Source organism: Pelodiscus sinensis, chromosome 1, assembly GCF_049634645.1.
Source record: "Pelodiscus sinensis isolate JC-2024 chromosome 1, ASM4963464v1, whole genome shotgun sequence".
NCBI lineage: Eukaryota > Metazoa > Chordata > Testudines > Trionychidae > Pelodiscus > Pelodiscus sinensis.
The window spans coordinates 18,429,840-18,443,793 of NC_134711.1; the positions used below are offsets into that span (position 1 = coordinate 18,429,840).

Genomic DNA, 13,954 nt, shown 5'->3' on the forward strand with positions numbered 1-13,954 from the left:
GACATAGCTCAATTTGCATAGCTCATTTCGAGTTAAGCCCTGCTGTGTAGATGCATCCTTAGATAGACAGGCCCCAAACCTTTTAGGGATTCACAGGTCAAACCCACAACACTAAACTTTACTTGGAAATCTGTTATCGACCAATGAAATTATCTACGCCAAGTGTAATGTGCACCTTGAAAAAAAGCAACACATCTTAATAAGCCAACTGCTAAATTCTAAACTGTGATAGTTTTTTAATAATTTCGAATGCATAGCCCCATTAGAAGTCATCTATGATCCTTCCAAGTGCTAGTCAAATTAGCAAGGGCCATAGCTGCAGCTGGTGTGGGTTTCTAAGTAATATCTTCATCCTCATGGAGCTAATTTATTTTATGAAAAAATTTCAAACTAATTCTCCCGATAACAAGCTTGAAAATCATATGTACCAATCTCAGCTCTCTGGTGTTGGTTTTGAAAGCCACATTAGCTATATTGAAAATAAGTAAATAAACAAAAATTACATATTGATTGTTTTTATTACATTTGCAGCACCTAAATTGATTTATTTTTCCCCTTGTATGATCTGTCGGTATATTATCCTGGCCTGTTGTCTACAGGTTCTCATGATGTCACCATCATGTTGTTTTTAATCACCTTTTTGACATCAAATGCAGAAAGCTAGAAAGATTATTTGCCAGGGAAAAGGAGTCCAAACACTATAGCAGAGAAGTTATAATTTTCCCTGTGGGTGTTCACTTTGTTCAATTCAGAAAGGTGCCCTGGGTCATGATGTCAAGTCTCTTTAGCATATAATGAGTTACCGAGATCCTGCCTAAACTGCTGTGCACGCATCTTATGAAAATCAGGGCCTTTCTCAAACTTGATACCCAAGGTCTCTAATTGCATTGAAAATTTTTATGTAATTATCTTTATGTAATTAGCCTGAGGTCAGAGAAAAACTGATCCTATATGGATGCCTACCTACTACCAAAAAAGTGTAGGTTACTCCACATACATACCCCTTGTTTCCAACATTTTGCCTACACCCGTTATGTGTTCACTGAGAATCTATTGTGCATATGAATTGCTTCTTGCTTGTCATTGCACACCTAATTAGACAGACAAATTATTTTATTTTTAGAAAATTTAGCCCAGAGAAAATATTTGCTTGAGTTAACAGTTGACCAATGTTTGCACACAGCTTCTGCATCAAAGAACCTGCCATTCATGAATTTGTAAGACAGTTATAGCTAAAATATAGGGATTTCCTTTCCCATACCCACTAGTCAGGTAATGCTCACACTAGTCACATTAGGATTGGTACTGCTTTTAGCAGGGGGTTGGACTCGATGACCTCCTGAAATCTCTTCCAGTCATGATTCTATGATTCAGGCACATCTTGAAATGCTGTTTGCTTCTTCTATGAGAACAAGTCTTTCAGGAGTGTACTGGCAATCAAAATAGGCCCGGGAAATGGGTTGAGAATGGCTCTCCCCATGACATCACCCCTGCGTGCCCCTCAAGCCCCGTCCCCTGCATCATGTCCGGCACGTAGCGCAGGCGGCAGGTCGGGCTCTATGTGCCGCATACAGTGCGGACATAGAGCCGCTCGAAGTGAGGGGCAACGGTGTGTGGACACAATGGCCCACTGGATGACAGCCCACTGGGAAATTCCTGGTATTCCTCCAGGCCAGTCTACCCCTGAAGTCTTTCTCTCACAAACACACACATATATACTGTATTGAAGTACTGTAGTATTTCTCTGCTGAAATGCATCTAGCTTTAATTTATGTAACGAGTTAGTGATATTTATTTGTAAGAGAAAGTGATATTACCATTTAGTCATTAAAATACTTCCAGTAACTCTAGACTGCTAATTTTCTAATGGATGTACTGGAGCTGTGTGTTTCTCTATGAAGTACTAAAGAGATTATATGATTTCATGTACATCCTTGCACACAGTACAATGTTGAACTCATTTTTGTTTCTGATAGGCACAATGAAACCCATAAAATGATACTGAAAGCTTTTTCTGTTCCTTGAAATGAGACTTCTACAGTCAAACAAAGCTGATATTAGTTTGCTCAAAAGAGAGGAAAGCTCTATAAAATTTTCATTGCACTGGATTTTTGAAAGGAAAAAGAAAAGTAATCTCTTGATTTGATTGATTGATTGATTGATTTAGCAGCAGTACAACTGCCTCAGCTTCTGTTGATTAGTTACTGGGCCTAGCCTGCAAATATTGCTGGCACAAAGTAAGAATAAACAATTGCAAGATTCTTCAGTAATTGTTGCAAGCACTGAATTATTGCTGCATGTGCTACTGCTCTGGATCATTATTGTTGAATGTAACAGATTTAATGAAGTATACAGATGTTTATACAGGTTACTGGGTATGGTCATACTCCAGTTTTTCTTCTAGGTTTGACCATCAACGTTCTGGAACAAAATCACCCCTCATGGGTGGCAGGCTGGTTTGACTTCTGTCTGAAACATCCCCTCAGGCTTGATTCATTCATCTTTTCCAAATTCTATAAAGTAGCTTCTTAGGCCTCCACAGTCCTCTCACGAGGATTGAGGCAAGCCTTTCCCTTTGTATGATCACACACAAATCTTTTTCACCTAGATTACAGAAGTTCACCTCATTGAGCCCTTGCTTGGAGAGACCTTAACATCCTCTGCTCTTTCCCTTCAAGTCTCCCAGGGGTGTCACCTTGCTCTCTCTTTGCACTGGGTGACTAGACCTGCCTTCTGAATCCTGTTTCTTCCTTCCCAACTGGCCTTACTCTAACCCACAGGTAAGAGTTTGGTTTGGACCCCTCTTAAAAGTCCAGCCACCTTCTGACAAGGTGCAAAGTTTCTGATCATGCCATGAAGCCTATGGAAAATTCTGATCATCTGAAGAAGTGGGCTGTGCCCACAAAAGCTCATGCTACCTTCTACATGTTTTGTTAGTCTTTAAAGTGCTACCAGACTATTTGTTGTTTAGAAAAGTAAGAGACAGTTTGAAGAACTCATGGCACAGGGCCAATGTGAAAACAAAATGCATTTTTCTTTGAGTAGTGTCTGAGTGTGGAAAAGCCTGGTCCTTGATAGGATAAATTCATAAATTTTAAGCCAGGAAAGGTCACGTTAGCATCTAATCTGTTCTACATGACATAGCTAAAATGTCACCTTTGAAATCGATGGAGGTAACGAGCCTAGCTCCTTTAGAAGTTTTGTTCCTTTATCTGTTTCACAAGTGGTGTAAATGAGGGGGCAGAAAGAGAGTGGCAATTTATTTCCCCAATGACATGAATTTTTGGTATCAACCATACATTGTGGGCATCTCTTTACTGTACAGAGCCACAGTTTGACCTAGTTTGGTGTGAGTGGGAATATACGTGATCAGGACTAGTATAATATTTTACAAATCACAACAGAGATGCAAGAGTAAAGTATATAGCTTTCCATAACAGTATTTTTAAAGAGTCTATTCTCAACTTCAGATATGAATATGGGGGAAAAATGATAGCTCATTATTACTAGTCAATCCTACGAGTTTTGTATTTTTCCATAGCTTTGAATTCATGCTAAAAAAAATCTTTCCTTTATTAGAATTCTATAATCCTTTCTCAGACTTTTGTATCTTTGTTTTCAGAAAGAAGTAGTTGCTTATAATCCAAAACTATAGCTGTCTATGTATTGAACCATGCTACAAATTCATTTTCACATGATACATTTCTTTAGAGTTGAGCATCAATTTCTGTCGTTCTGTGAATGTTTTGCTGAGGGTGATAAATTTTAAAGCTTGGTTAAGATTAGATAGCAGGAGAGTTTCACAGCCATGGGAGATCAGTAAAAAAAAAGTTGCAATTAATTAGCAGTCCTTCCAGCTTTGAAGCATCTTTAAAACGATTGCATCTAAATGCATAAAATTCCCTTTGAAGAGATGTTTTCTCAAAGACAGTTGACAGTTGAAAAAAATCCATAGCCAAAGGTAAATAAGGTGCCCTCTCTCATTCAAAATACAATAATTCAATCTCTGATGACTAACTGGATCTCTGCCTTAGAAAAAAAAGAAACTTGGAGTTTATAAATCAGAAAACAAAACAAAAATTGAAAGATGAATATCCAGGTGTATCAAAAGAGCTTGAAAGATGGAAATTAAAACTCAAAGATTTAAAAGAAGAAATAAAAGACCTAGGGGAGAACAAAAATCTGAGAAACTATATTATGGATGATATTTTAAGTTACTTACACTCAGAATAATAACTTGGGCAATGTCATTCCAGACAGAAGTAATGAGTTCAGTATCTTCCATAGTCAGAGGATACAAAACAAGTTTGAATGTCTGTTTTTCCAAAAATTCAGAGTGAAAATTTAACTCCTGTATTTAAGATTTAAAGCCAAGAAATCAGAATTTTCCAAGTTAGTTCAATTAGTTTAAACCACATGCCCTAAAACCCTCCAAGTCAGCCTATTTTCCCCCAATTCTTAATTTAATGTTACATATGTGCGCACACATGGGAAAGAGACAAAAATGTTGGCTACTCTGAGGGCATGTCTACCTACACTACAGCGCTATTTTGAATTAACTTAATTCGAAATAGTTAATTCAAATTAAGTAATTCGAAATACCACATCTTCACAGAAAAACTATTTTGAAATAGCATTTTGCTATTTCGAAATACCACTTCCACACTGAGTGGACCCTGAACCAAAGTTAAGGCTCGCCGGAACCAGTGCCAGCAGGGCATCAGGTTAGGACTTAGGGTGTGGGGCTGCTGCCTGAGGCTAACTGAGCTACGTGCTTAAAGGGACCCTACCCACACCCCAGACAGACAGTTCTCAGGGTTCCCCGCTTACTTGTCTACCTCGATCAGGGACAGCAAAGCAGTCCTGTCTTGGAGTGCCCTGAGTGCCCAAACTCGGGAAACCACAGCACTCGGCCACATGGAGCCAAAACTGCCCCTGAGCCCACCGGTGCCTCTCATGGGGTTGTGGCCATCAGGCCGCCTGCACTTGCTGCAGGCTGCCATCCGGGGGTTCACTGGGGGGGCTGTCAGGATCCAGGAGGCCCTGAGGGAGAGCTTCCATCCCGAGGAACCTCAGAGCCTCCCCGATCCTCCCCACCAGGGGCTCGTGCCACATTCCTCCCCCATGTCCTTCCACGTACCCCTCTCCAGCCCCCCTTCCTGATGTCAAATAAAAGACACGTATGTTCAAAAATAGAAACTGGGTTTATTGAACAAAACTGGGGGGGGGGGAATGAAACTCTGGGGAGACTGGGAAAAGGAGGTGGGAGAGGTGAAGAGAGAGGGTGGGAGAGAGGAGGGGGAAACCTGGGAGGATGGAGCTAGAATAGGGAAGCAAGGGGAAGAATGTGCAGGGGAAGCTCAGGGTTGGTGGTCTCGCCAGACCAACTTGACTTTCATGCTAACCTGCTCCTGGGTTCGCGTGTGGCCTTTGGTGGCCAGGCTGGCAGCTATCCTGTTATAGATGGCCACGTTCCTCCATGTAGTGCGGAGATCATGGTCGTTGGAGGCATCCCCCCTAAACCTGAATAAGGTCCATGATCTCCAAAACATATGACATGGGGTCAAGTTGGCCACCATTTTTATTAACAGTACAAATATTTGATGCAGCCATACTCTGAGCCCTTTCAACTCCTGCTGAAGACATTCAGAAGCTGAGAATGCACAGTACTTTGGAGGAGTTTTCAGCCACTAGCGTAGATGGGCCTCATTTTAACCAAATCAGCTTAGCTTGGGAGGAGGATTCTTGCCAGACCAATATTCATTTGTAATCCACATCAGTGCAGGACCCATATACATTAATACTCTGTTGCTAGCCCAAAGCTCAACTGTGTGTTTTGAACATTCATATAGGGGCTTGCTCTCTCCATAATTAGTATGAATGGAAGGATCGTGTGCTCCTGATGCCAGTGGGCCTAACCCCATTTCACACAAACATACTGCATGTGCACACTGAGTGTGTGGGCCACCTGAATCAGGTGCTTAGCTGAATCATGGTTTATTGGCAAGGAGCAAGGACAATCTGGATACAACCAGTCAAAAAATGAAACACACAAGTTGCCTTGTTAGTAAATGATTGCACAGGGTCTCAGAGAAAAGCATAGTCCCAATCAATATATAGCCAAACTGAGATGGAAAAAATTGAGTAGGAATCTCTTTGCTGGCCCTAAAGGCAGTCAGACCAGGAGACCAATCCAGAATTAGCAATGAGATAGCAAGAAGTGGAAAAGCCTTTTCATGTCTGGCATGACAAAGCCTATGCATGAATACATCTTGAAGGCAGTGGGCTATACGATTTACCACATGCATAGGGTCATGGGCAGGAACACAGGTGCTTCAGGACAGACCCACTTCCAAGAGGTTGGAGCCAGTGGTTCCAGTTATCTCTCTTGCTATGACAAAACCTGACTGCTCACAGGACTAGGAGCAGTCTCACGATACATAAGAAAGGATATGTCTTGGCAATGACTTTGAGCTATGGCTTTTACATAGTTGATGGCTCTAATCGCTCAGCAGGGGCTGAATTATTAATTCATAAATTGAAAGTTAATGACTTTAGCAGTTATAACAAGGATAGAAAAATTAGTCTTTATGCTCCTAGATAAAAGTCTGAATCATCTCATTTATAATTTTGTTTCTTCAAAGGCAAATTTTATGAGTATCATAGTGGAAATATTTTTTAAATATAGAGTACAGGCAGTCCCCGGGTTACGTACAAGATAGGGACTGTAGGTTTGTTCTTAAGTTGAATCTGTATGTAAGTCGGAACTGGCATCAGCCACTGCTAAAACTGATCAGTTTCAACCGCGGCTGAATCTGGATGCCAGTTCTGACTTACATACAGATTCAACTTAAGAACCCCAGGTGTCCCCAAGTCAGCTGCTGCTGAAACTGATCAGCAGCTGATTCCAGGAAGCCCGGGGCAGAGCAACTCTGCCTCGGGCTTCCTGTAGTCAGCCGCTGGTCAGTTTTAGCAGCGGCTAACTTGGGGATGCCTGGGGCAGAGCAGCTCGGGTGCTGCTGGGTTGGTCCAGTAGCGCGGCCGCTCCTCGGCACTACTGGACCAACCCAGCAGCTCCCCAGCTGCTCTGCCCCAGGCGTCCTGATTCAGCCGCTGCTGAAACTGATCAGCAGTGGCTGAATCAGGACTGCTGGGGCAGAGTAGCTGGGGTGCTGCCGGGTTGGTCCAGTAGCGCCAAGGAGCGGTGCTGTGGGACTAACCGGCAGCGCCCCTCCTGCTCTACCACAGGCCCCGGGCTTTGCTCCACATCTCCCTGGTCTGCTGAGGGGGGCACTAGCTGCGTCCCCCCCAGCAGACCAGAGAGACGCGGAGCAAAGCGGCGGAGGACCCGGGCCGGACCCACTGCGCTTCCAGATCAGCTGGAAGCGCCGCGGTCCGGCCCGGGTCCTGCGCCGCTTTGCTCAGCATCTCCCTGCTCTGCAGACCCGGGAGACGCTGAGCAAAGCAGCGCAGGACCCGGGGCCAGACCCGCGGCCGCTTCCAGATCAACTGGAAGCGCCGGGGGTCCGGCCCCGGGTCCTGCGCGGCTTTGTTCAGCGTCTCTCTGGTCTACAGACCAGAGAGATGCTGAGCAAAGCGGTGCAGGACCCGGGGCCGGACCCGCGGTGCTTCCAGATCAGCTGGAAGTGCCGGGAGTCCGGCCCTGGGTCCTGCACGGCTTTGTTCAGCGTCTCCCTGGTCTGCTGGTTCCCGCAGCAGACCAGGGAGACGGGGAGCAGCTTTTCTCGCCCCGGAGGAGGCGAGCGGCGGGACCAGGCGTCCCACCGCTCCAGTCCTCCGGAGCGAGAAAAATCCCCGTTCGTATCTGCGGATCCGCCGTTAAGTCGGATCCGCGTAACTCGGGGACTGCCTGTACTGGAAAATTTGGTATGAATGATTTAATTTATGTATTTTTAAATTTTTACTGTTAAGATCATTATCAGCTTTCTAAAAATGATTTGGTGATTGTTTCCTGCTTATTAAAAATAATGAAATTCTATTCCACGGTGTTCAACTTAATAACTTTTAAGAAGTGAGCAAGTATTAGTTTAACATTAGATGAAGAGATTCGTCAATCTACTTGACAATATCTAATTTTATCTGAATTAAGTATTAAGCATTGAAACGTGTACTTAGTCAGAAAATGCAGATTCATTAAAACTGAAACAAATAGGTAAAAAAAAGTGAACATCCCAATCTGAAAAAGAAGAAAACATGGTCAAATATCAAGTCTTGAAATTTTTTAAAATAAAAGTTTAATATAATAATTTGTAATAGTTTGAAATACCATTTTGTTTCAAAATTCAAATGAATTTACCTTTTTTTAAAAAAGTTCACAAGTGAAGCATTTTTAAATAATTAAGATGTCTTTCAAGTAATCCATTAAGTTTTTTAAAATTTTTGTGTGTGTATATGTGTGTGGAGAATTTGACTTTATATTATGATTTGGGACAAGAAAAATGTTCAAAATCTTAAAAACTGTCATTTCTCAGGAAATCCACTTCTAAGATAATTCTGCTTAAAACTAAAGGATATTGAGGTAAAAGCAACTATGTAAGAAAACTAAGAGTGTCTTCCAAAGACTGAATATATTTGCAGTTCACAGTTCTCACTCTTTGTCTCTTTTCCAGCTCCAACAAGATCTGCTATCATGCGTTCCTCTAAATGATTTATATTTGTTTAGATATGTGATAAAGCTAAGTGCAGCCAGAGTACACCTGCATTTTCTGTATCAAATGAGGATGGATGTAAATATATCTGCCCTCCTAATCAACAATTTTGCAATACCGTGTGGCTATTAGAAATACACAGGGTAGGTTTTAGTGTTATATTTTTAGTGTTATGGGATAGGTTGGGGTGTAGCTTCAGATATACAACAATTACATCTGGGGACTTTTCCATACTGCTCTAACATTTCCTAAACTACAAGAGGTGACTAAACCATATTGTTATGGCAAGGGTATCCAGTGAGGCAGGAGACATCCATGCACATGGCTTCAACTTCTGTGGAGCTAGAGGTGGCTTCTCTGTGTATCTCCAACATCTAGGGAGTTGGGAGACTTCTTTTGTCAATTAAGCAGGCCCTCGTTCTCTTTCTACTGGAGGAATTCTTTATTGGAAAAGGCAGAATGGTTTTGATCTCTATGCTGAAGTTCAGAAGCTGTTGTAGGTGTTTGGCTGGTCAGTTGGTTGGTTAGTTTTAACGTAACCTGCGATGTCCTCACTTCTCTTCAGATAAATATCCAATCTGTCTCAGCCCACATTGAGTTGTTTCTTTCTTTTGATCACAGGCAATGGACTGGGAATTCGAATTGTTGGTGGAAAAGAAATCCCAGGGAACTATGGAGAAATTGGAGCCTATATTGCCAAGATCCTGCCCGGGGGCAGTGCAGAGCAAACGGGGAAGTTGATGGAAGGTAAGTTAAAGGTGTCATCAAAAACTGGCACTGAAGGAACATTCTGAAGGGTGGGAGTCATCAGGGAGTCAATTACAGCTCCCCAATCCTAAGCCAAGACCTCTCTCTAATGAGACTTAAAGAAACATTTGAGCATGTTCAATAATCATGCCCCGTTGAAAGGTCTTTTAATGGCTCCTACACCAATTGAGAATTTATATGACAGAGAGGAGTTGACGCAACCCCATCTACTGCTAAGCATCCTGTGCATTATATATTAATGTTGTTTCAGGAGTTCAGAACAGTATTTGCAAATATTTGTTTGAATTTTGTGTTTTATGTGACCAGGTTCTTTCCTCTATTGCTCTCTTTATGAGCATTCCAACAAATGGGCTTTTCTTACAAACACTTGAGGAATGGTTATTGAGTTAACCCAATTCATTGTTGTATCTGTTGGTTTTTAAATGCTTGTTAATTTCTTTCTCAATAATATTTTATAGGCAGTAAATAAGGAAAAGGTTCTCTTTTCAAATTAAAATTAAAGGTTAATGAGGAAATTGCTCAGCATTCTCTTTGTTTATGCTAAGGGCCTATTTCTGCCATTGATATATTGCATTTGGCCCCATTGCATTCAGTGGCTTAGTAATGGAAGAAGGTACATATCTACTGATCAGACTACTGGCTGGAAAAAAAATTACATTAATATGAAGTAGGAACCTCTTTGTTCATGTCCTCAACATCCATACAGAGGACTTACAGTGCAACACTTTGGGTGTGTGCTGCTGTTCAGAGCCTTGTAGTCTAAACTGTGCAGCTGAGTAGACAAGCCCTAAATCTGGATTCATGTTTTCCCACGTATATTTAAACTTTCCACCCATAAAAATTGGTCTTGATATGACTGAAGTGTGTATTTCCTTAACTAAATAGCTTATATAGCAATCCAGAGAAAGAGTAGGAAGCAGCAATGCTATATTGATGACAATATGTCATGTTTTGGGAATTAGGAAGGGCACTTAATGACTGAAAATCCACTGACTCTGCTGAGCAGAAAACTAGCCTTCTAGGCTCTCCTGCTGTGAACAGCTTTTGAAATAGAATTCTAAAATAGCTTCTCACACACCATTCACTGCTCTATTCAGCAGTGTTGTTTGAATATACTATGTCCATCAGTCTCAAACCAAGTGACTGGTCATCTGGACTCCTCTGTCATTACCATTGTGCGTCATTGCTATGGTTAGATGAACAAGTCAATGAAATAGTTATCTCTTCTTTTCCTTTTCCTTCTGAGTCCTCTGAACAGCCACATTTTAAGTGGATCTTCATAGCCCATTTCTGAACCGAGTTATACCAGCATAACTCTGAAATAACTCCCCCAGAATCAATGGATTTACCCTGAAGTTGTTTCACTATAACTGAGAACAGAATGCAGGCCCTGGAATAGCACTGAATGCAGTTTCATTGCTGCTCTGTAATCTATTCTCAAACAGGGTCAAAATTAGCATTCTAGTAAGGTATGCCCACCCACACAATATGCTTTCCATTCATCATAACTTGCTAGAAATAAATCATTCTCAGTCTTATCACTACTGCCAAGTGACTTTTTATATTATTTTAAAAGGTTATTGCTCGTCTGACAAGAATATGTCCCTCTGCTTTTTGTATTTCTTGATCAAAATGCTGATTTTGTTTTCTGAACTTCTAAATCTGCTAATATATATTTGATTTGTAGTAAGGTCTGTGGGCCACTGTCTACTGTCTAGTAGAATGGTGTGGATCTCGAGTTAATCCAACAAAGTTCTTGGTGTTGATGCCTGACAGTAGAACTCAGCCTTGTATATTTTTCAGTCTTTTTGCCACTTCACATATGAGAAGGCAGGTTTATATCTTACACATATGGCTATTTGTAAATGGTAATGCTCTTTGATCAGCAAACTGTTTGTGTAGCAATCATGATTCACTTTGATGCTGTAATGATTCGTGGCTGCCTATTATTACACATACTCCATAGTCATCAATTAATCATATAGAAATGTCATCAGGAAAAAAAGTCATGACTCACCAGACTTTCCAAGAATTTGACCTCCACTGATTACAAAAAAGTAATATTTCTATTAGCTCTTGTAAGTACTGGAACAGGTCTGAAATTCCCTCCAGTGGAAGAAAGTGATGAATATATGGACAGGTCAGTATATTACAATGCATCTTGCTTATATGTTCTTTTTGGATCCGTTAATGATATTAGAGGTATCTTCAATAGTGATTAGGAAATGCCACTCTTTCTGGGTTCTCTCATCTTGACTTGCTCCAGGAGTTCAAAAATAGCTCTGATTCATCTTTCTTCGGGGTCACATAAACTGGAAGTGGAAAGCTGATTCCACTGGGCTATCAATTAAAGGTAGTAGTCACAGTTTGATAGACGTGTCTGATCTCCCTTGCATGTTACTAGAGACATTTCTATAATCTTCCTGTTATTTCTGAATATTTATTGAATGTTATAATTATATAAAAGAGAACAAAATGACAACTCACAAAATTTACAATAAAAATTATAATTTGTGTGTGTCAACAAAAAAGTTTACCGAAATTGCAAAGTCAAGCTTTCAGAAGTTAGGAAATGCCAGATCAAATTTTGCCTATGCAGGTCTCATGCATATGTATTTTGCTACAGTCTTTAATTACTCAATTCCGTACTATTTTTTTCCCCAGGAAGCCTAATTTCACTCAGTGCACATAATGGACAGTGTTCAGTTAATTAATTCAATATTTTGTTTTATCCTCATTATGCAGTGTGTGACCTTAGGCTTTGTTTACTATGACCTATTCAAACCTTGCAATGGAGAAAGAATTATTAATGTCCTCATGGGCTTTTCTGTGGTGTTTATCACTCTAGTGTCTGAGAGTGCCATGAACATTAATTTATTTGTTTTTGGAACACCTCCTGTTTGTGATAGAATGTCATTATCTCCATTTTTCAGACCGGGGACTGAGGCACACAGATTTACATCAACTGTTTTTCCTAATTGTGCGTGTCCAATTTGAGACACTGAGGAATTTTTCAGAGTCCTTAGCATTTTATAACACTTCATATTTTCAAATAACCATTCTCATTGACCTCAGGGGCAGCTGTGAGTTCTGAGCACTTTTGTAAATCACACTGGATGATCTCAGGTCAGGTACCCAGAAAATGAGGAACACACAAATAGTTGCTACCTCTGAAAAATCATATTTAGTGAATTTCCCAGCATCGTATGTCACACTCGGTAAAAGTGTCACAGATGGAACCCAGTTTTCAAGGGCAGCATTAAACTGCCTTAACCATGAAATCATCCTTTTTCATCCTGCAAATGCTGCCTCCTTCACAGTACCCCTTCCCCTTTCCACATCTGATGAAGCAGGGTTCCTATGGGCAAAAGCCCCCTTCACTGCACAACCTTAATTCATCTCCAGAGCAGGTCCATTCTGTGTACTGAATGATGCATGGGACCTGTAGAAAAATATCAGATCATGTAATTAAAGACTGTATTATAATTCAGAAGCAAAAGGTTGTGCAAGTAACTTTAATTCTGGTATTTCCTAACTAGTGAGCTGTTAATGATCTTAGAGATTAAAAAGACTTGAACTTTTCAGTTTATTAGAAAAGAGGAGACTAAGAGAGGATATGATAGAGGTCTATAAAATCATGACTGTCATGGAAAAAGTAAATAAGGAAAAATATTTACTTATTCCCTCAATATAAGAACTAGGAGTCACCAAATGAAATTAATAGGCTGCAGGTTTTAAAACAAACAAAGGGAAGTTTTTCTTCACTCAGCTCACAGTCATTGTGTGGAACTCCTTGCCAGAGGATGTGGTGAAGGCTAGAACTTTAACAGGGTTCAAAAAAGAGCTAGATAGATTCATGGAGATTAGGTCCATCAATGGCTATTAGCCGGGATGGGTTGGAATGGTGTCCCCAGCCTTTGTTTATCTGGAAATGGGTGACAGAGGAGGGATAACGTGAGGATTACCTGTTGTGTTCCCTCCTTCTGGGACATCTGGTATTGGCCAATGTCAGCAGACAGGATACTGGGCTAGATGGGCCGTTGGTCTGACCCATTATGACCTTTCTTAAGTTCTTATATTCATTTTTCCCATGTGTGTGTGTAATTTGCTAGGGTTTTAAAAAAGCAAACTAACTCCTGCCCCAGAAATTCCATCATATAGTATTATGTTGACAACCATATGGGTCGTGAGCAGCGTTCTCTCTAAGATTTTCCAACAATGAGTGGAGTGAATTTTGGCTGTGCACCAATGTTGAGGTCATGTGTTCTGGTTTGGATGTGGGCCACAGTGGCACCTAATTTATTAACACACACATTTTCCCACACTGGAGCAGAAATCCTCCCCTCCCCTGCCATGCAGACAATCCCTCATGCATCTCCGTCCCCCCTTGGGCATGCGGCAGGTCCCATTCCTGGCCTCTGGAGCAAACCCTGCACCCTTGGCCATGTGTCAGGTCCCATTCCCGTCCTCCAGAACAGACCACACACCCCCAGCAATGCGGCATGTCCTGTTCCCAG

At 41.3% G+C, this 13,954-nt stretch overlaps 1 protein-coding gene across 1 annotated transcript in view; it reads left to right on the forward strand.

Annotated features, from left to right (window-relative positions):
• PCLO (piccolo presynaptic cytomatrix protein) overlaps positions 1-13,954 on the forward strand; it is a 506,430-nt gene that overhangs the window by 346,948 nt on the left and 145,528 nt on the right. The window contains exon 10 of the mRNA XM_014570493.2: positions 9,291-9,416. Coding sequence (XP_014425979.2) covers positions 9,291-9,416 — 126 coding nt within the window. The remainder of the gene's footprint in view (positions 1-9,290; positions 9,417-13,954) is intronic.